The sequence below is a fragment of the Pteronotus mesoamericanus genome, unplaced genomic scaffold, assembly GCF_021234165.1.
Source record: "Pteronotus mesoamericanus isolate MK-2021 breed Mesoamerican mustached bat unplaced genomic scaffold, CSHL_Meso_final contig_1224, whole genome shotgun sequence".
Lineage (NCBI taxonomy): Eukaryota > Metazoa > Chordata > Mammalia > Chiroptera > Mormoopidae > Pteronotus > Pteronotus mesoamericanus.
Window position 1 is genome coordinate 31,954 of NW_026555048.1, and position 27,327 is coordinate 59,280.

Below are 27,327 nucleotides of genomic sequence, written 5' to 3' on the forward strand. Positions count from 1 at the left end.
CTATTAAGTGTTAGCTGTTGATGTTGAATATGTGTATGTAGATAACAGATATGCCAGGGTTATCAAAGCATATTTTACATGCAGTAAAATTTACCCTTTTTAGTGCACAGTCCTATGAGTTTTGATAAATCCATACCCTTGTATAACTGCCACCTGAAGATACAAGACAGTTTCATTGCTGAAAAACTTCCTTCATGCTCCTTTATAACCAATCTTTCCCCCAAAATAGCCACTGGTAACCATACTGATCTGTTTTTTTTGTATCTACAATATGTTTGCTTTTCCAGAATGTCAACTAAATGTAGTCATACAATATTTTGTGTCTTCAATCAGAGTTATTTTACTTAGCATAGTGCATTTGAGGTTTGACCATGTTGTTGCATGCATCCCTGGTTTGTTCCTTTTTAGTAATGATTAGTAGTCCATTGAACGGATGAACCACAATTGGTTTAATTGTTCACCAGTTTATGGACATTTGGGTTGTTTCCAGTGGCTATTATAAATATAGCTGCTTTGCACATTCAAATACAAGTCTTGTGTGGACATAATGTTTTTCTTTCTCTTGAGTAAATACCTAGGCATGGGATTGCTGAGTCATAAAGTATGTGTTTAATTTTATAAGAAACTGCACAAGTGTTTTCTGAAGTGGCTGTACTGTTTTTGCAATCCTACCAGCAATGTATGAGGGTTCCAGTTGCTCCACATCCTTAGCAGCAGTTGTCATAGTTGATCATTTTAACTTTAGCCATTGCAGTGAGTGTATAGTTTTATCTAAGTTTCATTTCCTTACTGTCTGAAAATACTGAGTATTTTTTCATGTGCTTACTTGCCTTTTGTATAACCTCTTTGATGGAGTGTCTATTCTTATTTTTCTTCCATTTTTATCTGATTGTTTTCTTTTTTAGTTGTAAAAGTCCTTTATATGTGCTGATATGTGTACTTTCTCAGATATAAATATATGTTTTCTGAATGTGTCCTACCAGTTTGTGGCTTGGTTTTTAATTTTTTTTTTAATTGTGTCTTTTGGAGAGTAGCTTTTAATTTTGAAAAATTCCAGGTTTATATCCCATCTAAGAAATTTTTGTTTAATCTTAGGTGGCAAATCCCGCCCCCCCCCAGTGTTTTCTAGACATTTTTTAGTTTTGGTGATTACATTTAGATCTGTGATCCATTTCATGTACATTTTGTATATGCTGCGAGGATAAGGATCTAGGTGTATTTTCCCATCTATACTGTTGTTCAAGCACTGCTTGTTGAAACACAACCCTTTCTCCATTGGACAACACGGCAACCTGCATTGCCCTGCCCTGGCAAATACCGAAGGCTCTGCCCCTTCCAACATAACAGGCATGCTGAGATAAAGAAATATGGCCAAATGAAATAACAGATCAAAGCTCAAAAAATAGAACTAAGCAATGAACAGATATCCAACCTATCAGATTTACAGTTCAAAACACTGGTAATCTGGATGCTCACTGAATTGTTTGAGTATGGTCGCAAAATGGATAAAAAAGTGAAGGCTACGGAAAGTGAAACAAAAATATACAGGGAACCAACAGTAAAGGGAAGGAAAGTGGGACTCAGATCAATGATTTGGAACAGAAGGAAGAGATAAACATTCAACCAGAACAGAATAAAGAAACAAGAATTCAAAAAAATGAGGAGAGGCTTAGGAACTTCTGGGACAACTTTAAACAATCCAACATCTGAATCATAGGGGTGCCAGAAGGAGAAGAGGAAGAGCAAGAAATTGAAAAGTTATTTGAACAAATAATGAAGGAAAACTTCCCCAATCTGGCAAAGGAAACAAGACTTCCAGGAGATCCAGGAAGCTCAGAGAGTCCCAAAGAAGTTGGACCCAAGGAAGCACACACCAAGGCACATCAGAATTACATTACCCAAGATTAAAGAGAAGGACAGAATCTTAAAAGCAGCAAGAGAAAAGGAGACAGTTGCCTACAAAGGAGTTCCCATAAGACTATCAGCTGGTTTCTCCAAAGAAAACATGCAGGCAAGAAGGGGCTGGCCAGAAGTTTTCAAAGTCATGAAAAGCAAGGACCTACATCCAAGATTACTCTATGCAGCAAAGCTATCATTTAGAATGGAAGGGCAGATAAAGTACTTATCAGATAAGGTAAAGTTAAAGGAGTTCATCATCACGAAGCCCTTATTACATGAAATGTTAAAGGGACTGACTTATTTAAGAAAAAGAAGATCAAAAACTACAAACAGTAAAACAGAGGAAAGAATGGGGGAAAAGGTACAGGGAATAAGCAGCATAAATAGTAGGTACAAAATAGGCAGGAGGAGGTTAAGCATAGTACAGGAAATGGAGAAGCCAAAGAACTTATATGTACAACCCATGGACATGAATTAAGGGGGGGAGAATGCTGGGGGGTACAGTGGAGGGGAATAAAGGGGAGAAGAGAGAAAGAAGAAAAAAATACCAAAGTAACTTTATGCTCAAGGGAAATGGCACTGGATAGTAACATGAATGTTTATTCTTTTTCTCCTTACAGTTCTTTTCTTAGAATCATGTTTATTCTGTTACAGTTGTCTCAATTTTTCCCCTTTGCCCTCCTCCACCCTTCCCACCCCCTACCCACTTCTCCCACAGTCAATTCCTACTCTGATGTCCATGTCCATGTACCATTCATACATGTTCTTTGTCTTAGTCCCTTCCCCTTCTTTCCACCATTGTCCTCCTTCCCCATCCCCTCTGGTCACTTTCAGTCTGCTCCATATTTCCATGCCTGTGGTTTCTTTTGCTCGTTAGTTTATTTTGTTGAATAGATTCCACTTATAGGTGAGATCATACGGTATTTGTCTTTCACTGACTGGCTTATTTCACTTAGCATGATATTCTCCAGTTTCAGTAACATGGAAGTTTAGAAAGAAACAAATAGCATTGGAAAAGATATATATGTGGTGAAATATGAAATATTATACAAGTAGCCTTGGCTAGGTGGCTCAGTTGGTTGGAGCACTGGCCTGTACATCAAAAGGTTGGGGATTTGATCCCTGGTCAAATCACATACTTAGGTTGTGGGTTTGGTCCCCCATCGGCGCATGTATGGGAGGCAGAAAAAAAAAAAGAAACACAATCCTTTCTCCATTGAGTTGCCTTGAGACCTTTGACAAAGGATAACTGACCATGTATGTATGAGTCTCTGTTGGACTTTGTTCTCAGTCTGTCTCTCCTGATGCTAATTACCATTGTCTTGATTATTTTAGCTTTAGAGTAAGCCTCAAAGGCATGTACTATAGGTTCTCCAACTTTGTTCTTTCTTACAATTATTTTGCCTATTTTAGGTCCTTTGCATTTTCATATACTTTTAGAATCAGTATTTCAGTTTCTATAGAAGAGGCTGCTGGAATTTTAATTGGAATTGCACTGAATCTTTAGAATAATTTCATGATTGGTATAAGCTAAATAATGGCTCTGAAAGACATCTACTTCTTAATCCACAGAACCTGTGAATATTACCTTCTATGGCAAAGAGATGATAATTACTTTACATGCCAAAAGATGTGATTAAATTAAAGGTCTTTTAATGGAAGAGTATCCTGGATTATCCAGGTGGAACCTAAATGCAGTCATAGATTTCCTTATCAGAAGGTGGCAGAAGGAAAACTAGTAAGAGGGGCCAAATTGCTGGAAGCAGAGAAAGAGATTTGAAGATGCTGCTCTGCTGGTTTTGATAATGGAGGTAGGAGCCCAAGGAGTGCAAGAAATGCAGCTCTAGAAACTGGAAAAAGCAAGGAATGGGTTCTCCCCTAGTCTCTGGACGGATCAGTGTCCTGCTGACACTTCAGTTGTAACTGAGTAAAACCCGTTTTGGACCTCCAGAACTCGTAGGAGAATAAATGAGCATTGTTTTAAGCCACCAAGTTGGCTTAAATATGTAATATTTTTTTATAGCAACAATAGGAAACTAATATGTAGAGAATGTAAATCTTAACAATGTTGAATTTTTAAATCTATAAACATGGTATATCTCTCCATTTATTTTGATCTTTAGTTTTTCTTGGTAGTGTTCAGTAGGTTTCAGTGTACAAGTCTGTGCATATTTTGTTACATTGATCTTTAAGTACCTCATATTTGATGCTGTTGTAAATGGCAGTTTTTACATAAGCTTTTATTTTTAGAATTGTTTTAGAATTATAGGAAATTTTCAATAAGTTATAGATAAAAAATTCAACATTCAATGTCTCATTGCTAGCATATAAAAATGCCATTATATTTTTGGTACATTTATTTTGTACTCTGAAACTTTGCGTATTTCACTTATTAGATTTAGTAGCTGTTTTGTTAGATGATATGATTTTCTACATAGAAAGTCATACTGTCAGCAAATAACAAATCAATTCCTTCCTTTCAAATCTTTATCCCTTTTATTTCATTTTTCTTGTGTTATTATTGTGGCTAGGACCTCCAGTACAATGTTAAATAGATGTATTGAAGTGGACACATTGTCTTGTTTACAGTTTTAGGGAGAAAGTATTAAGTCTTTGACTATTAAGCATTATAACTGTGGGTTTTTAATAGATACCCTTCTGCCCTGGCTGGTGTAGCTCAGAGGACTGAGTGCCAGTCTGCAAATCAGAGGGTTGCCAGTTCAATTCCCAGTTGGGGCACATGCCTGGCTTGCAGGCCAGGTCCCCAGTAGGGGGCACGTGAGAGGCAACCACACATTGATATTTCTCTCCCTCTCTTTTTCCCTTCCTTCCCTTCTGTCTAAAAATAAATAAAATTTTTTTAAAAAATTAAGAAATAGATACCCTTCTATTCCTAATTTGTTTAAAGCTTTTATCTTAAATGGATAGTGAATTATATCAAATGCTTTTTCTGGAGCTATTGAGATAATTATGTTTTGTTTTGTTTTTCATTCTCTTTATACACTGAATTTTATTAACTGATTTCAAATGTTAAGCCAAGCTTTCAATCCTGGCTAAAATCACACTTGATCATATATAATATGCTTTTTTATATATTGCTGGATTCAGCTTGCTAATTTATGAAGTTTTTTTGCATCTCTGTTCATGGAAGATACTGGTTTGTAGTTTTTTTGGTCAGGTTTTTGTATCTGGGTAGTGCTGGCCTCATGAAATAAATTGCAAAATATTTTCCCCTCATCTTTTCTTGCAAAAGTTAGTCAAAAATGGTGCCATTTCTTCCTTATATGTTTGGTAGATTTTGTCAGAGCCTGACATTTTCTTTGTTAGAAGGCTTTTAACTACAGTTTTAGTTTCTTTAATAGCTATATAGATATGAAAATACCTATTTCTTCTTGTGTGAACTTTGATAATGTCTTTTATTCAAGAAATTTACTTGTATAGATTTGTTCATAATATCCCCTTGTAATCCCTGGAATGTTTGTAGGACTCATAATGATGTCTCTGCTTTCATTTCCTGATACTGGTAGTTTGTGTCTACTATCTTTTTCTTGACGGCCTTAGCTATAGGTTTACCAATTTTCTTGATATGATCATTTAAAAGAACCAACTTTTAGTTTCATTGATTTCTCTCTAACGTATTTCTCTGTATTTCATTGATTTCTGTATGTATATTTATTATTTCCTTCCTTCTGTTTACATTTTTAATTTCCTTCTCTTCCTAGTTTCTTTTTTAAAAAGATTTTATTTACTTATTTTAGAGGGGGAGGGAGGGAGAAAGAGAGGGAGAGAAATATCAGTGTGTGGTTACCTCTCATGGACCCCCTACTGGGGATCTGACCTGGCCCGCAACCCAGGCCTGTGCCCTGACTGGAATCGAACCGGCCACCCTTTGGTTCGCAGGTCAGCACTCAGTCCACTGAGCAACATCAGCCAGGGTTCCTTCTCTTCCTAGCTTCTTAAAGTGAGTCTTAGGTCATTGACTTCAGATCTTTTCTCATGTAAACATTTGATGCTGTAAATTTCCCTAAATATTACTTTAGCTGCATCTCACAAATTTTGGTATATTGTATTTTCACATTTATTTAGTCCAGAATTTTTAAAATTGTCCTTGCTTTTTTTCCTTTCACCTATGAATTATTAGAAGTGTTGTTAAATTTACAAGTATTTTGAGAATTTTCCATATCTCATTTTTGTTGGTTTTCAGTTTAATTTCATTGTGCTTAGATATTTACTTGTATGATTTCAGCACTTTTAACTTTATTGAGGGTTGTTTTATAGCCCAGAATTTAGTATGTCTTGGTGAATGTTCCATGTATACATTCAAGTAAATTTTGCATTTGTATCCAAGCAGGAATTTGTATCCTGCTTGTATTGGAAGGAATGTTTTATCAATATCAATTAGGTTGTGTTGGTTGATAGTGTTATTACCATCTTGTATATCCTTAGTAATTTTCTGTATGTCTATCAATTATTGAGAGAGAATTGTTAAATTCCAGTAATAACTGTGGATTTTTCTATTTATCTTTAATATTTTAAATGTTAATATTTTCCACATGTATTTTAAAATTTTATTAGGTACATAAATATTTACAGTTGTTAGATTCTCTTTGACAAATTGACTTCGTTATCATTATGAACTGCTTCTATTTATATCTAGTAATTTTCCTTGTTTAAAAATATACCTTGTATTGTGATAGGTAGAATGTCCCCTCAAAGATGTCCAGGCCCTAAGCCCTGGAACCTGTGAATATCTTATGTTACATGGTAAAGGAGACTTTGCAGATGTATTAATTTTACAGTATTAGTTTCTATTGCTTCTGGAACAAATTACCAAATACTTATCATCTTAAAACTACACAAACTTACTATCTCACAGTTTTGTAGTTTTTGTACAGCATGACTTAGTATCAGGGGTGTCCAACCTTTTGGCATCTCTGGGCCACGCTGGAAGAAAAGGAGTTATCTTGGGCCATACATTAAATACACAAACACTAATAAAAACTGATGAGCAAAAAAATGTTTTAATTAAGTTTATGATTTTATGTTGAGCCGCATTCATAGCTTTCCTGGGCGACATGTAGCCCGCAGGCTGTGGGTTGGACACCCATGGACTTAGTTGGATCTTATGCTTAGAGCATTGCAAAGTCAAAATCGAGATATCAGAAGGGCTGTACAACAGGTCTTTGAATAGTGTCATTTCATTATAACATTGATAAGATGCTGTAAGACCTTAACTCTTGTTTATATCATTTAACCTATGGTAAAATTGGTTTTGTTTACATTGTTTTGCTTAAAGTTGCAGAACCTATCAACAGTATTAACTGAGAACTTACTATATTCCTTTCTGGAGGCTCTGGGGATTGACCGATCTGTTTCCAGACTCATTCAAGTTGTCAGAATTTAGTTCAATGTGGTTATAGGGCTGAGGATGACATTTCCTTCCTAGCTGTCAACCAAGAATCATTCTCAGTTTCTAGAGTCTGCCTGAATTTTCTGGTTATTGGACCCCTTTTTCTGACTTCAAAGCCAGCCAAACATTCCTTCTCATGTTTGAAATCTGTATATTCCCCCTTCTGTCCCGTCTCTCCTCTCTGCCACATCTCTCTGACTTACTTATGTGCAGCCTTCTGCTTTTAATAGCTCACATAATTTCACTGGACCCACAAACATAATCTGGAATAATCTCCCTGTTTTAAGGTCAGCTGATTAGTAACCATAATTCCATCTGCAAAGTTATTTCATGGTAGTATCTATATTTGTGATTGAATAATCAGAGGGCAGGAATTTTGAGGAACATCTTTTGAATTATGCCTACCACAGGTATGGACTTCAAGGTAAGGAATAATAGCTCGGATTATCCAGGTGGACCCAATATAATCACATGCACTTTTAAAAGCAGAGAACTTTCTCAGGAAGCAGGAACAATATGGCAGAAGGAAAAGTCAGAATTCTAAGCATGAGAAAGATGTGATATGATATTGCTGGTTTTGAGAGGTAAAGTCCTATGTGTAGAGATCACAGAGAGACTTCTAGGATCTAAGGGTGGCCTCCACCTGACAGCCAGCAAAAAACCTGGGATCTCAGTCCTGGAACCACATAAACCAAAATGCCAACAACCTCTGAATGAAGCAGATTCTTCCCAGAGTCTCTCAAAAAGGGCCCAGCCAACTAACATCTTGATTTCAGCCTTATGAGACTCTGAGCAGAGAAACCAATTAAGCCTATCTGGACTTCTGACATATAGAACTGTAAGATAATAAATTTGTATTATTTTAAGCTTCTACATTTGTGGTAATTTGTTACAGCAGTAATAGAAGACTAAAATAGATATTAATATAGTCATTCCAACTTTCTTTTGATTAGTGTTTTCTTGAAAACTTTTACTTTTTTTCCATCTTTGAGTTTACAGTTAGATAAAGTGGGTTTCTTATAGATACAATACAGTTGTCTTGCTTTTTAAATCTAATCTGACAATCTTTGACTTTTAATTGGTATTTATATAATTTACATTTAATGTCATTGTTAATACCATTGGATTTTAATTACTTTCTTGCTTCAGCCTGGAAACTGCCTCCAGGCAGTAAGCTGAGACAATAATAGAGTTTACCTTCTTAGTTTTCCTTCTTTTTTTCTGCCTTCATGGTCTTTCACTACCTGTTGTCCAACCTCTAAAAATTGTTTCATATATTTTGCCCAATTTCTTGTTTAAGGTGGAAAGGAAATCCCGATTCCTCTTACTACATAAAAAAGTGGAAGTAGAGGTCCTCAACAATGTAATTTCTTTCTTTTTTAAAAAAAGATTTTATGTATTTATTTTTAGAAAGAGGGGAAGGGAAGGAAAAGGAGATGGAGAGAAACATCAATGTGTGGTTGCTTCTTGTGCGCCCCCTACTGGGGATGTGACCTGCAACCCAGGCATGTGCCCTGACTGGGAATCAAACTGGCAACCCTTTGGTTTGCAGGACAGCACTCAGTCCATTGAGCCACATCAGCCAGGGCAACAATGTAATTTCTAATTAATATTTTAATGATATACTCTTTAGGAAGTCCTTTTCATGTGGAAAGAGAGAAATGGAGAGAAATTTATTCAATCATGAAAACTAGAATACATGAATTAAAATGTTACTGTATAGGAATAGGACAGATGGCAACCTTTTATAAAACAGAATCAAATAATTAATGACAAAACTTGACCATATCTTGACATGCCAACATTTCCAGTCTCCATGTCTTGGTATGGCTAGTTCCTTCTGCTTGGAATGCATCTTCATCTCGCATTCTTTCCTGCCTGGCAGTTTTCCATGTTTCTTCTGGAACCAGTTTCGGTGTTATCACCTCTGTGCTTCCCAGTGCCCCATATTTTCTCTTGTGGGCTCCCATCACACCCTGCTCCGTAGCACCATTATGGCACATGTTAGGCTGTGTTATAATTATATGCTTCTGTGTGGACTCCCTCCTACAGGAAGCCCTGGAAAGCAGGGAACTGATTTCAGTCTTCCTTATGTTTTTCTCATCCCCTAACACAGTGTGTAACACAGAACTTTTTAGTAAACTATTGTTGAATTAGTAACTGTTTTAATGTGCTCAAAAATACTGCTATTATTATTCCCCATTTCAGTATCACATATTTATAAATGTGAATCCTCTTTAATCATTTTACTTTTTTCCCAGTAAATTCCTCATCTATGCCTGTCTGCTGCTATTCTCTGTGCTGCTGGCCCTTCGCCTGGATGGCATCATTCAATGGAGTTACTGGGCTGTCTTTGCACCAATATGGCTGTGGAAGTTAATGGTCATTGTTGGAGCCTCCATTGGAACTGGAGTCTGGGCACGAAATCCCCAATATCGGTAATACTGCTTTATAAAACCCATTGGTCTCTCTACTGAGGGAGCAATATCTTGATTTTCACTTTGGACAAAGTAAGGACTATTTTCTTTTCTACATATCTAAGGTTTCATAAGAACTATTATACAGGCAAACTTGAGTTCTAGTCTGAATTTTTAAAAATTAGGTGTTTGACTTGCATTTTCTTACAAAAGCAGTGTTATTTTTGGGTGGTTCATTTCCTAGGCAGCCCACAAAAACCTATGTAGTCTAAAGTTCTGCCAAATAAGAATTGTTATGGCAATGCTAGACTAGGAGGTATGAAACCACCGTATTTGTGGGAGCAATTCTACAAACCAAAGTTCTAGCTCTGATCATCAGGTATATATCCGTCTCCAGTTCAGTCCTGAAACTAGGTCTCCTCTAGTCCCAGTCTGCTAGTCCTGGAGTTTTGGGACTGTTCTCAGTGTGAGCAAGGAGTCCCTCAAATAAGGAAAGAAGATGACCAGATGCTGTGCAGGAAAGCAGAACCTTTGGGAGTTGGGCAGATGTGTGACTTTTATCTTCAGCTCCTTTGTGCCTTTCTTCTTGGATGGCTTAGCTGGTCCTACTGCCCAGAGTTAACTCACTCCAGCATGTAGCCTGGAGCTGCTGGGGCCTTTGAGAGTCGTTTCTCCTTTGCAGAGATTGGAACTTAAGAAAGGATAAAAAGGAGGAATTGAGAAAGGGGCCATTCTAAACCTTCACTAGGATGGTGGGAACTGAAGGAATGCCCAGTAGGCAGATATGGAAGAAAAAGAGGGACACATGCAGCTGCTCATGTGAGAAAAGGGTAGACATTATGACACCTCAACTTGTTTAATTCTTGGTTATTGACGTTAAAATAAGATTCAGACCTTATAAAATATTACCACCTACATAAGAACTTTAAAATTGCCACACAAAGAACCTTGGTAGATGGATGACATTGATGTGTAGCTTTTTTAAGGTTATTAGATTCATTTTATTTTTGGATTACCCATGTGGCTGCAGATCTTTTTATAATGAGATACTTTCAGATATCTAACATCTACTACTCAAAAAATGAAAAGTTAAATTACTGAACATTTTGGGTTTCATTAATTGACAGAAGCTATTTGAACTTCTCTTTTGTTTAAGGTTTTTAGAGCAAGGAAAGGAATTGTATGTATGTAGTTTAATGCACTGAGTATACAGATGTGGTTGTTCTAGTGTCAACAGTAGTCAAGGAAACGTTGGATCCTATAGAAATTTTATTTTCTCTGTGTCCTAAACTCAGTTGTATTTATCATCATCAAGACACATCATAAGTGTTCATCTATATTTTGAATGAAAAATTATAGGCCTTCTAAATTTATTATGAAGCATTTCCTGATTAGTGGCCTTACTATTTTTCTGTTATTCATCTGATAAATTTATGCATGATAGTTAAATAGCTAATGAAACTGATTTTAAGAACAGTTTTAACTTTTTTTGCTCTTCTCTCTTTCATCTGTAGGTGTTAATTCATCCTAGTGGAATAGAAAGGAAAATAAAAAGGCATTAATACTTTTTACTTGCTTGTTAAAATAGCACCTAACAGTAGTTACTGTATTTTCTTGAAATATAACTCACACTTGTTCATAGAGTTATTTTTATAGCATTGCATGAAATGTGATTTATGTGGTTTTTAATTCATTAAGAAATGAGGATAAGCCCTGGCTGGTGTGGCTCACTGGATTGAGTGCCAGCCTGTGCACCGAAAGGTTGCTGGTTCGATTCCCAGTTGGGGCCCATGCTTGAGTTGCAGGCCACGTCCATACTTGGGAGACTGCCAGAGGCAACTGATTGATGTATCTCTCACACAATTGATGTTTCTCCCCTTCCCTTCCCCTCTCTCTAAAAATAAATAAATAAAATCTTAAAAATAAGAAATGAGGATCATGAGATTTAATGGATATTTGTAAGTTTTTAGCAGTAGAAGTGATCAACTTGAATAATCTTGGAAGTACATGAACAAAAGTGTTTTGTACACTGTCGAAATAATAACTGGCTATTACGTCTGAGAATATCTCTTTTATAGTAAAAACTTTAAGACTGATTTGGTTGTAATGTTTATTCCTTGTCATGTAGTAGTTCTATGTTTGAAAGATCACCTGTTAAATATTAAGTGTAAGTTAGCTTTCTGCCTGGTATTCCCTTTGCTTTTTCTCAAATTTGCAAATACAACTCACATTATCAACATAAGTTGGTATTTTCCCTGCATTGTTTGTTTATTATGGAGAATCTGAACTGAATGTGTTTTTCTTCTTCTTCTGTCTCATTTTAGAGCAGAAGGAGAAACATGTGTAGAGTTTAAAGCCATGCTAATTGCAGTGGGCATCCACTTACTCCTGTTGATGTTTGAAGTGCTGGTCTGCGACAGGATCGAGCGAGGCAGCCATTTCTGGCTTCTGGTCTTCATGCCACTGTTCTTTGTTTCCCCGGTGTCTGTTGCAGCTTGTGTTTGGGGCTTTCGACATGACAGGTCACTGGAGGTAAGATTTCAATTTCATATATTTAAGAATGGTCAGTTATTGTAATGTAGAGTTCTTGCCTTTTGTTAGGAAGAGATTGATCATTAACTCTATATTATGATATATAAAGAAACAAAAGACCATGGAAAGAATTGCATTTCACTTTCTTGAGTTAAAACACTGGTTTTTCACCCAGGCTGTCAACCTTCTTCCAGCTTCACATCTTTGCCTGTGTACCTGTTTCAGTCAGACTTCTTATGAAAAAGAGAACCAATAGGATAGATGTAGATATAGGTGTAAATATAGATATAAATATAAATATAAGGAGATTTCTTTTAAGGAGCTAGTGCATTCAGGGCAAGACTGGGATCCCATTTCATTTCATGTGCACTGATCCACATTGAAGTTGTGGGCCCGCAGCCCTATGTAGATTGGTTCCAGGGAGAGCTTGACACTTGAGTTTTGTGGGTAAAAAGTGGAAGAAGGAGTTGGCATTGGGTTGGAAGGAATCTGAAGGGTGGATTACTTAGTGTATGTGAACCTTGAGAGGAAGGTGCCTGTGAAGAGGAAGGGTGATAGAGCAAGGGTCTGTGGGAAATAGAGAGAACAGGACCCTAAGCCTCAGGAAGAGCTTGGCCTTGAACAGGGACAGTGATTCCTCTGGTGCTGGGGGCAAGGGTATGGGTAGGCTGTGGAGTAAGAGTGCCCTAGAGGGCCCACATTTACTCTCCCTGCAATTCCCAAGACTGAACAATCCAGCCACTTCTCTTCACTGCCCCCTGTGGCTCCTTTCCCACAGTATTGACATTCCATGACGGAGTATGATTAGGAAAAAAAATGTCTAAAAAGAATCCTGGGGGAACAGTAATTTGAGCAACTTTGAGAAACTGTCAGTTAGATCCTCCTTTCTCTCCTGCAACCTGTTACTTGGTCATCTCTGCACATGCCCTTCCCTACACCCTTTTCCCAGAAGTCATTCGAGACCTTTGTTCTCTCTCATTCCTGTCTGTCCATCCTGGGACAGATGCTTGTAATTCAGGCCCTCTCCCCTTCCTGTTCTTCTGAGTTTTTGCTCCTGAACTTATCCACACTGTCTTCAGTAACTCTGCCCTCTGTCATCTGAACAAGACAACAAAATGACAGCAGCAAAACCTTCTCAAGTCCTCTGGCTATTTTTCCTTTGCTTTACATTCACAAAAAGGTTCACCCAAAATAATGCTATTCTCAACTCATGTTCTCTGCTTAGCCCCTGCACACCATGAAACTGGCACTGAGAACCCTCTGACCAAAACCAGTGGGCCCTGTCTTCATTTTTTCTGGGCACCGGCCACTCTACAACTCCAGGCACTCCTGGTCCTTAACCAGTCTGGCCACCCCTGTCTTAGGCTCCATTGCTGTTTCTTAGGATTCTAGACTTGAGCATTTTCTGTTCTCACTCTGCATAATTTCTCTGAATATCTTGTCTATACTCCCTGGTTCCACTGCCACTTATGTGGTATCACCTCCTAAATTCTTACTTCTTATTTTTAAAATCATGTTTGTTCTATTACGGTTGTCTCAGGTTTTTCCCCCTTAGCCCTCCTCCACCCCTCCCACCCAGCACCCCTCTCCCACAGTCAATTCCCACTCTGTTGTCCCTGCCCATGGACCATTCATACATGTTCTTTGTCTAATCCTTTCTTCTTCTTTTCACCATTGCCCTCCTTCCCTATCCCCTCTGGTCACTTTCAGTCTGCTCCATGTTTCCATGCCTGTGGTTTATTTTGTTTGTTACTTTATTTTGTTGAATAGAGTATACTTATAGGTGAGATCATATGGTATTTGTCTTTCACCGACTGGCTTATTTCACTTAGCATAATATTCTCTAGTTCCATTCATGTTGTCACAAAAGGTAGGAGTTCCTTCTTTGTTTCTTTTTTTTAAATGCAGATTGATTTTATTTATTTATTTTTTAAATGTCAAAATCCATTATAAAATACTTTAAAAATTTAAATCCATTATAAAGTCTCAGCAATTAAAACAACATGACACCAGTACAGAAATAATCAAGTAGATCAATGAAATGAGCATTTTAGAAACAAACGTATATATCTGTCTAACAATGTAATATATGATTAAATTGATATTTCACATCAATGAGTAAATAAGGCTTATTCAACAAAAAAGGTGCGTGGACTACTATTACTTGAAGTAAAACAAATATAGAGCCCTATTTCACACATTATACAAGAAATATTCAAGTGAGTTAAAAATCAATATGTAAAATCTAAGGAGTTTTAGGAGAAGATACAAACTAATATTTTTCTTACCCTGAAATAAAATATTCAAACCCAGAAGATACAAAGAAAAATATTGACAATATGACTATATTAAACATTTAAGACTATATAGTAATATACATATAAAAAAGTTAAATAGAATAGGAAAGTAGTTGCAACACATCTATAAAAAGGTTAATAGTGTGTGTGTGTGTGTGTGTGTGTGTGTGTGTGTGTGTGTGTGTGTGTTTAGGGAAAAATTCTACAAGCCTTTAATCAAAAAATGGATAAAAAATACCAAAAAGTCATTTAAGCTTTTTAAGAATAATGGAAATAGGCAAAAAATATACAAAAACAGGTTTAGTTTCAACAAATAAGTAACAAATTAAAATACATCATTGTCACAATCAGATTAATAAGTATTAAAAATATTGGTAATATCAAGTATTGGTGACTGTGAAAGGAACTACGTATTCATAGACTCTTTTTCTTCATCTTAAAGCAGTCCCTTTAGCATATTTTGCTGTATGGTTTGGTGGAGGTGTATTCTTTTAGCCTTCTTCTGTCTGGGAAACTCCCTATTTCACCTTCCATTTTAATTGAGAGCCTTGTTGTGTAGAGCAGTCTTGGTTGCAGGCCTTTGCTTTTCATGACTTGGAATATTTCTTGTCAATCCCTTCTGGCTTGAAGTGTTTCTGCTGAGAAGTCAGATGCTAGCCGTATTGGGGCTCCCTTATATGTTACTATCTCTTTCTCCCTTGCTGCCTTTAAGATTCTCTGTCTTTGATATTTGACCTTTTAATGATGATGTGTGTTAGGGTGGGCCTCATTGAGTTCCTCTTGAATGGGACCTTCTGTGCTTTCTGGACTTGTGTGACTTTTTCTCTCCTCCAATTAGGGAAGTTTTCCATCATGACTTTCAAACATGTTCTCTATCCCTTCCTCATCCTCTTCTCCTTCTGTATCCCTATTATATGGGTATTATTCCATTTCAGGTTGTCCTGCATTTCCCTCAATGCCTCTTCAATCTTTTTGAGTCTTTTTTTCATATTCTTCCTCTTTCTGGGAGCTTTTTTGTTCCTTTTCCTCCAGCTCGCTGATTTGATCCTCAGCTTCATCCAGCCTGCTTTTGATTCCTCCTACTGTGTTCTTCAATTCAGAAATTGTATTCTTCATTTCCTCTTGTCTCTTATTGATAGTTTCTATGTCCCTTTTCATGCTGATAGTTTATAGTAAGTTCCTTCTCGTTTTCCTGTAGCTTTTGGTAATTCTCTCTGAGCTTACTGAGCTACTGAGCTTCCTTATAACCATTGTTTGGAACTCAATATCTGAGAGTTTACTTGCCTCTATTTTGTTTAGTTCTCTTTCTGGGAATTCCTCCTTTCCCTTTGATTTGAGGGTGCTTCTTTTTCTTCCCATTATTTGTGAGGCTCTTCTTTTTTGCTTCTGCTTCTTAAATTGATCTGTCTTGATTTCCTGACTTTGTGGTGTCAACTTCTATCGTAAGAAGACTACTGTTTTCTCTTTCTGGATCTGCCTCTGATGATGTCAGATGTTGTCCCTCTCTGACCTTAGGCAGTCCGTTCGAGACTTCCTGGAATCTACTGTCTATGGCTGTCTCTTTCAGGTGTTATTCTAGTCATTCTGCATTCAGCAGGCTGTCTAAGACACCCCAGGGCAGGGCAGAGTCCCTCCTGAGAGCGAGGTTATTGGGTCCTCTCAGGCTGGTGCTGCTCAGGGGAGCTGTCAGCCTGAGCCTGATGACTGCTGCTGTATAGGGAAGGAGTCAGCACCAGGATACTGCCAGCTATTTTCTCTGTTCTCTTCCCAAAGCCTCCATCACCAGTCTCTCCTCAGGTGTCTATAGACCACTCTGTGCGTCCGTTAGCCAGGGATCTACTATTTGTGCTTCAACTCTGTACTCAGCAGTCAGGCTTAAGCACCACTGGGCCAGGGCCAAGTCCCTCCTGGGGGTAGGGTATTGTATCTTCTCATGCTGCTGCCACTCATGGGAGTGGTCTGTCTAAGGAGGATGGCTGCTGCCACATGGTGGATGAGTCAGCACCAGGATCCCGCCATCCACTCTCTCAGTCCTCTCTCAATAGTCTCCTTCCCCAGTCTTCTCTGAGGCACCTCCAGCCCACTCTGCTTCCGCCTTAGCTGGAGACCAGGGTAAATGGCTGCAAATAAAATTTTTTTGTGTTGGCCCTGTAGAAGGCTCTTTGCGTCTCCAGCCTCCTGTCTCTGGCAGAGAGGAACCCTGCCGCTTTTCACAGCTGGCTGTTATCTGTGTACTTTGCGAGCTCTGGTGCTGTAGGCTGGAGATCCCTGCTTATGGTTTAGACCCTGCTCTTCTCAGGAGATCAAACTGGCCGTTTCAATATCTTCTGGTGCTGCTGCCTGTGGGCACCCTGCCCACCTTCTCAAGTCTCTATCACACTCCTTACCAGTTAGGTTGTGCTGAATCTGATTCTTCTGTCTGTCCGAGGTTATAAGGCTCCTCTCTCACTGTTGTTCAGTTGTTTGTTCCATGTGATTTCTCCGCAATTTAATTGTAATTCCAGATTGGTCCTGGGAGGAGGTCAGAGTGATTTCCATTCACTTCTACGCCATCTTGATTCTCCCACCTCCTAAATTCATGTATCCAAACTTAGATATCTCCTGTAGCTCCAGACTCCATATCCAGTTTCACCCAAATTTGTATTCCCTATAATGAATAAAGGCTCCATTCCCACCCAGTCATCCTACCTTTCTATTTTATGTGTCTCTTGCTTTGCTTGTTTTTCTATTACCTGAGCAAGTAATATAAAACAAGCTTAAAACTCATTTGCAAAAGATTCCATTAAACAAAGTCACTGAGTTAAAACATTCTAGATAGTACCTATTTGGTTCAGCATTTCTCATTGGAGGATGGGGTATGCACTTAGCCTTCTGGATAGAAAATGTTTTATTTAACAGGACTGTCGTATGCATTGCAGGACCTCTGCCCACTAAATACTAGTGGAGATGCTCCTCTCCCTCAGTCTTTGTGACATCCAGTAGTGCTCCTGCATATGTGTAGCCTCTCCCCAAGAGGGTAGCTGTTGCCCAGGTTGAAAAGTACCAACTTGTATAGGGGGTGAGAAGGAGGTTTAAGAAAAAAAAATGTGTTACCTTGTTCCTTAGAAAGCAAAAGCATATACAAGGGCTAGGACTGCATTGAGCATGAAACAGTATTTTCCTAATGCAGTGTTATAGAAATTGGTCATTCATATAGTCACAGTCTTGGCATTTCTACTTACAAGTAGAAATACCACGCTGGTAGCTGAGCTCCCCTTTGGTTCTTATATCCCAGAAGGAGGAGTACCTATATTCACTAAAGTGTGTTTGGGGATAGGCTCACACACAGATGTGAAGGAGTCAGGCTTGGCCAGCATGCCCTATGCAGATTGGGAAGGATATGATAATTTTCAGGCAGAGACAGGAGAAAATCTGTCATGTTGAGTCAACTCTGGTGGCTCAAATATGTCTAGAGCACAGTTTTGCAAGCTGCAGAATTTTTGGAGATGAGTAGTGGTAATATTTGCACAACAATACGAATGTACTTAATACCACTGAACTGTACAAAGGTGGTTAAGATGGCAAATTTTACGTTGTGTGTATTTTACCACAATAAACATATGCCTGGCCCTGGCTGTTGTAGCTCAGTGGATTGAGTGCCAGCCTGCGAACCAAAGCGTCACTGGTTCGCTTCCCAGTCAGGGCACATGCCTGGGTTGCAATCCAGGTCCCCTGTAAGGGGCCCATGAGAGGCAACCACACATTGATGTTTCTCTTCCTCTCTTTCTTCCTCCCATCCCCTCTCTATAAGAATAAATAAATAAAGTCTTTTAAATATATATATGCCTGGGACATAAAGTAGAAAGGAGGACATTGTGGCAGTTGGAGAAAAGGGAGGCTGTACAGAGGGATTGGGTTGAGTAGGGGCTAGATCCTCAGTCCTCAAAGCATGTGCCGAACTACCATAGGTTCCATAGTCAACTCACGGAGTACCATGAGGTATTGGACGTTTTTGAGGAAAAAGCATACGTATCTGACATCTGTGGGGACACCACAATTGCTCCAAGTAGATTATGGTTTTATTATTAGTTTACATTGCATTCTTTTTGATAATATCACAAAAATCTGGGTTGCTGGTAGATGAGAAGGTAGTATTGTGCAAAAATCCCTATGGGGAACAGGTAACGAGGATGGAAATGTCTTGAGAAATTATGCAGTACCCAAAAGGCACACCTATCCCCTTAGGAATTAGTTGTGCTTATTTAAGAATGAAATAAAAATATTTTTCTTTCAATTTATGTGACTATTTTTAGATGGCTACTTAGGACACAAATACTAAGTTTAGATCTAATTACTTAAATAAATGGAACTATTAGGTACTTCTTTTTGCCCAGGTGCCTATGAAAGTATTGCTCAGCCCCTAAATGCCCTGTGATCTGGGAACTTTTGAGCAGCTCTGGCCCAGATCCAGTGGCCTCATGAGATTTTTATTTCTGTAGGCACTGGTGAGCCTTTGAAGAGGAGTAAGCACTGTGAGCAGAAGATAGGCAATATGGAGAGCATTGGGGACCGGAGGACCTTTGGGACTGGAGGCTGGGAAGCTCGTCAGGGCTATTGGAGTACTTTGGGTCTTTGGGATGAGGAGGGCCTAACTAGGCAATATAGTCTGGATAGTAGAGGACAGGAATGTGGTGACTGAATAGGAGAATGTGGGAAAAGGAATATAGGGTGCTTTCTGGGTCATAGTGTGGGTAATTAGGCCACTAATTACCTTACAGCAAGATGGGAGACTACCAAAATGGGTGCGACAGGATAGAGGTGCAGGGAGTAATGAACTCAGTTTGGGACTGGCTTTATCTGAGGTGCCTGAAGGAGAGCTGGGTCTGGGCCACAGCAGGAAAGCTAGACTGGAGACAGAGATTAGAGGACCAATCAGTAGGAGGTAATACAAAAAGCCTGGAATGTGGATGACATTTCTTCTCCTCCACCCCCAGGGTGGAGCAAGTGAGTGAAAGCATGTATGTTTGTGTCTATGTCCCTCTAGTGGTGAGAGAAGACTGAGTTTAAGGTTCTGGGGAGAATCACCGTTTAAGGAGAGGGAAAGGAGACTGAAAAGAACTGTCAGAGTACCAAGAGGTGGGCAAAACTATGCCATAGGACCCTAGATGGAGGAAGCAGTGGTCAGCAATATCAAATGCTGCAGAGACAATCAGTAGGATGTGAATTGAAGTGATGTGATGCTGGAGAGGTTAATGGCAACCTTGATGAAAGAAGTTTCTGGGTGGTCCTCGGAGTGGAGGCCAGATCACAGTTTGTCGAGCTTGGAATGGCAGGGTCATGGAGCTTAAGTACCATGATGTCTCACCAAGTTTGAAGGTCATGGAAAAGGAGAGCTAGAGCTAGGAGGGCAAAGCGGATCAAGGGAAGTGTGAGTTCATTTATTCTTTGGGTTGTTTTGTGCGTGTAATGGTAATGACTTGAATTTGTTTCTGCGTTTCTGGGAAAGATCAGTGGAATAGGTAGGGTTACAGATACAGTAAAGTATTTGTAATTGATGTCTTGATGTGACAGGGACTCCAGCATCAAGAAAGGAAGGGGTGGGTGCAGAGCTGAGTCCTGGGTACAAGAAGGAAATACAGAGGTAGTTAGGAATAGACATGTTTGTGGGTAGCGGCAGGAGGGGAGCTTGGGGAGTCCTGTGGATTGCCTCTATACTCAGCCAGCCTGCAAAGAAGGTCATTGCCTTGATGAATATGAAGGGCAAGGCAGCCACTGAGCAGAAGGGTCGAGGCAGGAGAACAGGGGCAGGTTTCTCCTTGGCACAGCACTACTTCACTCCTGTAGTGCTAGAAATCTGTCAGTCCCAGTGTAACTTAATAAAACTTTTACCATATCATAATTTGCATTTCCTTTTAGTATGTTAGCCAAAAAATTGCAGTAATGAATACAACTTTTACTTTGTTTAACTGTTTCTTCTCTTGATTTTTAGTTAGAAATCCTGTGTTCTGTCAACATTCTCCAGTTTATATTCATTGCCTTAAGACTGGACAAGATCATCCACTGGCCCTGGCTTGTATGTAACTATTTAAATCCTTAAATAACTTTTTTAAAGTTTTTATTTATTTTCTTTTAGCGAGAGGGGAAGGGAGGAAGAGAGGGAGAGAAACATCAATGTGTGGTTGCCTCTTGCATGCCCCCTATTGGGGAACTGGCCCGCAACCCAGGCGTGTGCTTTGACTGAGAATCTAACCGGCAACCCTTTAGTTCCCAGGCTGGCGCTCATTCCACTGAGCCACACCAGCCAGGGCTAAAACCTTAAGTAAACTTTTGTATTATAAAAATATTTTGTGTTCATTGGAGAAAACATAGAAAAGACAGATAAGCATAGGTAATAGAATAATTATCACCCATAAGCCACTGGGAGATAAGATATTTAGAGTATTTCATTTCCTTGTTTCATGGTTTATTGTTTCATAAAGATAGTTGAGAACATACCACATATATAATATTGTATTCTACTTTTTTGTTCTAATGTTTTATCATAAACATTTTCCCATATCAGTAAAAGATCTTTAAAAACATAACTGTTAAAGTTTAATTGCTGGAAAAGATTCTTCAAATGCATTTACCAAATCATCTCCTTATTTCTGAATATGGAGGTTATTACTAGTGTTTTGTGATTATAGATCATGCTGTATAAAAATCTTTTCCTGTTTTTTTTTCATTATTTTCTTAGGAAAGACTCCAGAAACAGTATTACTAGGCCAGAGGATAGGCACTTTTTGGAGATTTTGAAATATAAATTGCACTGCCAATTTACTTTTCACAAAAACTATGCCAATTTATACTTCTACCAAGGGTGAAGTCTAAGTCATGCTTGTAACCTGTGGCTTCGGTTAATGTGTGTTTGGTTAATAATGACTGTGCATAGATAGATGGATGGATGGACGGGTGAACAGATGGATGGATGAATGGATACATTCATATGTACATATATATACATGGCAAGCTACAAATTAGAGAATGCATTACGGTTTCAACTATTAATGCATAGAAAGAAGATAAGAATGAAGGTAGAAGAGTTACATTGCATCTGGGAGGTGGTCATGCCAGTGTCTTTTTCCCCTCTGCTGTTTAATGTGTATTTTTGCACATAAGACATTTTCTGTAATTCACATGGTTTACTTTTAAAAAAGAGAAAATAAAAAATATAGTATGAAAAATAGTTATTTGGCAGCAGGGAAGAAAATAAGGGACTATATGTTGCCTTCACAATGAATACAGACAAAGCTCATCACTTCTGCCCAAAGTCTTTGATGAAATACTCATAATAGAAAATAATTGTCCGGGCACCCATCCTACATCTTCAGGGTGCTGTATCTGGAGAATGGTAATTGGGTTTCAGACTTTCTGTTCTGACACGGAGGAAACAAACCTTGGGAAAACCAAAATTTTAGTGTATGGTAAATCAGAAAAAAAATAGGAGTTGTGAATGTTTTCTGTAGGTGAACAGAGGGATTTTTACAGACCTAATCTAGTGCAGGTCCCAGCAGATGAAGCAGTCTAATTGCACATTTCCCACAATGATCAAAAGAGACCAGATGAGGCCATTAGGACCTCTGACATTTCACCCACGGGGGGCAAGCCACTAAATGCTAGTCTGATCACAGGGCAGAGGCTGTGCATAGACTTTACAGGAAAACCTATGATCAGGAACTCCAAGCTACTCAGGAGGACAAGAGCTTGTGGGCTTGTAGGGGCTTGTAGGGGCTTGTGGGGGCTTGTAGGGGTTTCTGGTACCACAGCAACAGTCACAGAACCCATATAGAAGAGGTGGCAGGGACCAGGTAACAGAGCCCTCCCAGCATCAGTGTGCAAGTTGCTGGAAGGCCTATGCACCCATGGCAACTGAAGCTTCCAGAACACACATTCCCCAGTCTTTGGCCAAAGTACTTCTGGCAGGATGGAGAAACGATGTGAAGAGGGTATGTTAGGGTGAGATGGGGTGAATGTGCATGGAGTGTCAGCACTGTCCTGTTTCCCTGGGGGTTGGGGGCAAGAGGGTGATGCTGGCAGAGCAGGTACAGGCTAAGTTAGATCTTACCTTATGAAAAGCAGCTGCGGGGCTCTTCACCCCAAGAATGATCAGTGGTGGAACATTTACAGGGCAGGTGGCAGGTCCCACAGTGAGCACACTGTGTGTCCTCACAGCATTCCCAACATGTAGGGCTGTTCACATTCATACTTGCAGTATCTTCACCACTAGATTCAGCAAGGGGTTGACTATCCCCTCAGATGCTAGGGTAGAAAGTAGACTACTTTAAAGACATTTATTCTCTCCTTCCCTCAGGTTGTGTGTGTCCCCCTTTGGATTCTCATGTCCTTTCTGTGCCTGGTGGTTCTCTATTATATTGTATGGTCTGTCCTGTTCCTGCGCTCCATGGATGTGATTGCAGAACAGCGAAGGACACACATAACAATGGCACTGAGCTGGATGACCATTGTTGTGCCTCTCCTTACTTTTGAGGTAAGCTTTTGACAGTAGAACTTCCAAGGTCCTGAGGCTACCCTTTCCTATGAAAGCACTCTGCATAAGGGCAGTTAACCCTCCTTGGATGTCACCATGAGCTAACTTTTGAAGAGCATACCAAGAGAGAATGACAGTAAAATTAGAACATTGCTTCTTTGGGGGAGCTGGGGGCTAGCAGTGAGAAATGCACCTTTCTAGGTATGAGGCACCTATATGCAACAATTTGTCTACTTCTAGAAAGAAAGTTGGGTGTTGTATTTTCATGTATGAGTTCTGTGGAGAACTATAGGATGGGCACTGTTGGCTCCTCAGAGCCAACTCTGGAAGGAGATTCCCATAACGATCATGGTGATGGATGCTTTGCAGGTAGACAGATACTGTTTCTTCAAAAGTAGAGGGTTTCTGTGGTCTCTGGTCTCCTGAAGAGCTGACTTCCCCGCTTATGAGACCTGATGACGGAGGAATGCTCTGGCTTCAGACATTGTACATTTGTAGATGCTGTATCCACGAACCTCAACTGTTTCTCTTTCCTTAGATACTGCTGGTTCACAAACTGGATGGCCACAATGCATTCTCCTGTATCCCAATATTTGTCCCCCTTTGGCTTTCCTTGATCACTCTGATGGCAACCACATTTGGACAGAAAGGAGGAAACCACTGTATGTACTCAGCATTTCAGAAATCCTTGACCTGTGCGTGTATATGCATGCATGTGCATGTGGCCCTGCTGTAGGAAAGGATGTACCTGAAGGCCCTTAGGGAGTTTGTATGGGAAAACTGGCACTGAGGAAAACCTGGAATCTTACAAGGGAAGGACATGCTGTCAACCTTGCTTTCCCTCTCCTGCATTGTGGCCTCCCTACAAGTACACTACAGTTTGATGTAGGAGTGACCATGGTAGGTAGCCTGTCTTGAACCCCGTCCCATCTGCTGTAATGTGAGAATTAAGGTACCTCTTTCTCAGGGGATCCTGAGGATTAGCTGAAAATCCACATCATCCATTGAACCCTAGGATTCCTCCTAGGTCCTCTTTCCTTGCTTTCCCCACTGTCATTCTTGACATCACCAGATCTTGTCAGTGGTGCCCTGCTTGCTCTCTCTTCCTCTCCACCTACAATGCTGTGATACCCAGGTCTGAAGTGATCTATGAGGAGAGCCCCTTCCTCACTAGACTGAGAGCTCCTTTGCATGTAGCCCCTGAACCTGCCTTCTGGAAGCCAATGGGAGAGAGTGTTATGGCCCAGGAGAGCCAGCACTGATCTGATGGTCCAGGGTACATGGGAAGAGCGGGCCTCAGAGAAGTAGCTGTGAGGTAGCCCCATGAGCTCAGGCTGCGTCCTGGCCTGGACCAACATGTACCTGCCATACTCCTGGATTCCAAAGGATGACAGAAATGGTTTCCTTGGATGCCACTCTGTCACATGCTAGTTCGTCCAGGATGGGGAAGATTAGAGGATGTCCACAGAGTCTAGATGCTGCAGGTATTTGAGATTCGCTAGAGCAAGTACTCAACTTGGAGCACCCATGAGAATCCCTGGGAGGGCCTTTGCAAGCAGACTGTCCCTACCCACCAATTCTGATATAGGAGGTATGGGCTAGGCCAATATTGTATCCCTACCAAGGCCCCAGGGACCCTATCATGGTTGGTCTAAGAAACCCACTTGGAGCACCATGGAGCTTAGATCTGACTTTTTGTCCTTAGTGGATATTTAGGTCTTAGTCAGTCTTCATTTCTTCTTTCCCCTGGTGCATTTTTTTTATTGTTCAATTACAGTTGTCTCCATTTCCCCCCATTACTCTTACCTGCCCTGCCCACCCCACCTCCCACATTCAACCCTCCTCCCCGTTGTCCTTGTCCATGGGTCTTTTATACATGTTCCTTGACTTGACCCAGAGACATGGAAATAAAGAACAAACTGACAGTTACCAGAGGGGAGTGGGGAGAGGGATAACAGGGGGATGGGACAAGTCAGTCTTCATTTCTAAGATATCAGGGTGAAACTTCTCATTCAGGAAGGAAAAATAATATGAAATGCAATGCAGGCTAGTATTTGAAAAAGTGCATTCTTCTTTTTCAGGGTGGTTTGGTATTCGCAAGGATTTCTGTCAATTTCTCCTTGAAATCTTCCCATTTTTGAGAGAATACGGAAATATATCCTATGACCTCCATCATGAAGATAATGAGGAAACAGAGGAAACCCCAGTTCCAGAACCACCTAAAATCGCTCCCCTGTTTCGAAAGAAGACCAGGGTAGTTATCACCCAGAGCCCTGGGAAGTACATCCTCCCACCTCCCAAATTAAACATTGAAATGCCAGATTAGACTCCACTTCCTGGGGCAGAACGTAAGCGCACTGGGACGCATGTGCTCCTCTACCTTCCTCTGCCTCTTTGTTGCCCTCCCTCAGAACTGGAATTGGAGCTAGGGCTCCAGGTATGTCCATCTCATGCCTTGTTTGCACTCAATGCCTGCCAGTGACTCACTACAATGGGACACACAGGTGGCAGGTGACTGGGACATGTGCAGTGGTTTGGGGCGTGTCAGTGGATGTGGATGTTTTGGCGGGAGCACATGTGAGAGGGAGAGATCAAGCTGGTTCAGACCCACTGGTGATGGCTGATTAGGCCAGAGAAGTACCATTTACAGAGCTGGTTTTTCAAGTTCTAAAATTCCTATCAAAAGTGTTAATTTGAAAATGTGTTTTTAAACTGGGCCAGTCTCACCTTAGCTTAAATTCTCCTTTCATGGCATAGTCAGTAGGAACTGTAAATAGGCCTTTCTGGCACTACATGTGTATCCATACCATCATTACTGTTTGTGTTCCTGCTGTGGAAGTAGTTTCTCTTTGGGCATGCTGACAGCAGTTTTTAATGGCCCCATCAGTGAGCCCTTTCTAATGGAGTGACTCTGTGCTTGTATAGTATTTATACAAATATTTTAGCATTGTAATATACTGTGTTAAATCCTAGTTCTGTACAGTATATTCTGTTAAAGTATTTTTTTACAAGCTTTTACTGGAGACATGTGTTCTGTTGCAGAAGTCGGTGGCACGCCTGTCCCACCCACTGTGGTGCCACCTCTTAACAGGACATCGCCATTTTCCCTTCAATTTCTCCACATATACAGTAGCTGCTACTGCCAGAACAGCCATAGTAAGCAAGAAATGGTCTGTGCTTTTCTACATTCTGTGAATATTGGCCTGCCAGAAAACTAGCACTATTTGAAACTGGAACACTGGGGGAAGTTGCTGAGACTAGAAACAGCCAGTAGCATTATGTATATGAGAAGATATGAGGCTTTTTGTTTGCCCCCAACAAGAATGCTGCTGGCTAGGCCCATGCTTTTAGGTAGGAGGGCAGTTGCTCCAAGAGCTGGTGGTAAAGCCAAGTGTCAGAGGGGAAGAAGTCAGATCCTACAGGTAACAGCTTACTGGGAACAAGTAGGCCATTTTATAGAGGGTAAAAGGAGCACTGACATTCTTATCCAGGAAAAGAGTAGAGGGTTTAAGGCAGGCATCTGCCAACTTGCCTAAACCAAAACTGATGTCCACCACATATGTGACTCTAGCCTGGCCCTGACCTCTAGCCAGACTGTTCTGTCTGGAGGGAAAGGAGGCATTCGGAATGGTAGAGCCTTTCCTGCTTGGTGTGTAACAAATGTAGATCAATCCACTATTTTTGCTCCCTTTAGCTGTTCAATAAACTGGTTCTTCATTTTCAATGTGCTCTGTGTGGGTCTTGTTTTACATACGGTATAGGACTCTGGAATTTTTCTGAGCCAACAGGGAAGCAAATTGCTAGCTGCCACAGGTGGTTGAGGCATGCAGAAGTGGGTGAAATTTCCTGTCCTTAATGAGTCTTCAGGTAGAGCCTAAACATGCAGTATGCAGAGGGAAAGAGTGGTGTCATAGAGATTCTACTGTTGGCTGGAGAATGGAATTCTGCAATTGTTAGAGTTCAGGAGCCTAGCCTTACGGAAGTCGTTGTAGGTTACAAGACAGTTTAAAGCTGATATAGGCTATTTAGTGGTCCTAAGGCATTGCCTGGACACATCAGTAGCTGAGTATTATTTATGAAGAAATACAATAATATCATTTTTTTTGTAGCACACCCTAGCTGCCTGTACAGTTTAATAGGCATTTAACTCCGGTGGTGTTTGAGCCCATGCTTTGTAGCAACTGACAAGGAAGTCCACCACTTGCTGGTTTCATGATCTCCTGCAGGAGCAAAAGGCCACAGATGGGTCATTTCTAAAACCCATTA

The 27,327-nt window shown here is 40.1% G+C and overlaps 1 protein-coding gene across 1 annotated transcript in view; it reads left to right on the forward strand.

Annotated features, from left to right (window-relative positions):
- The window catches only part of TMEM185A (transmembrane protein 185A), a 45,893-nt gene extending 19,133 nt beyond the window's left edge, over positions 1 to 26,760 (forward strand). The window contains exons 2-7 of the mRNA XM_054587424.1: positions 9,571 to 9,747; positions 12,051 to 12,258; positions 20,524 to 20,607; positions 22,885 to 23,061; positions 23,600 to 23,723; positions 25,143 to 26,760. Coding sequence (XP_054443399.1) covers positions 9,571 to 9,747; positions 12,051 to 12,258; positions 20,524 to 20,607; positions 22,885 to 23,061; positions 23,600 to 23,723; positions 25,143 to 25,387 — 1,015 coding nt within the window. The 3' untranslated portion in view covers positions 25,388 to 26,760. The remainder of the gene's footprint in view (positions 1 to 9,570; positions 9,748 to 12,050; positions 12,259 to 20,523; positions 20,608 to 22,884; positions 23,062 to 23,599; positions 23,724 to 25,142) is intronic.
- The last annotated feature ends 567 nt before the right edge of the window (positions 26,761 to 27,327 follow it).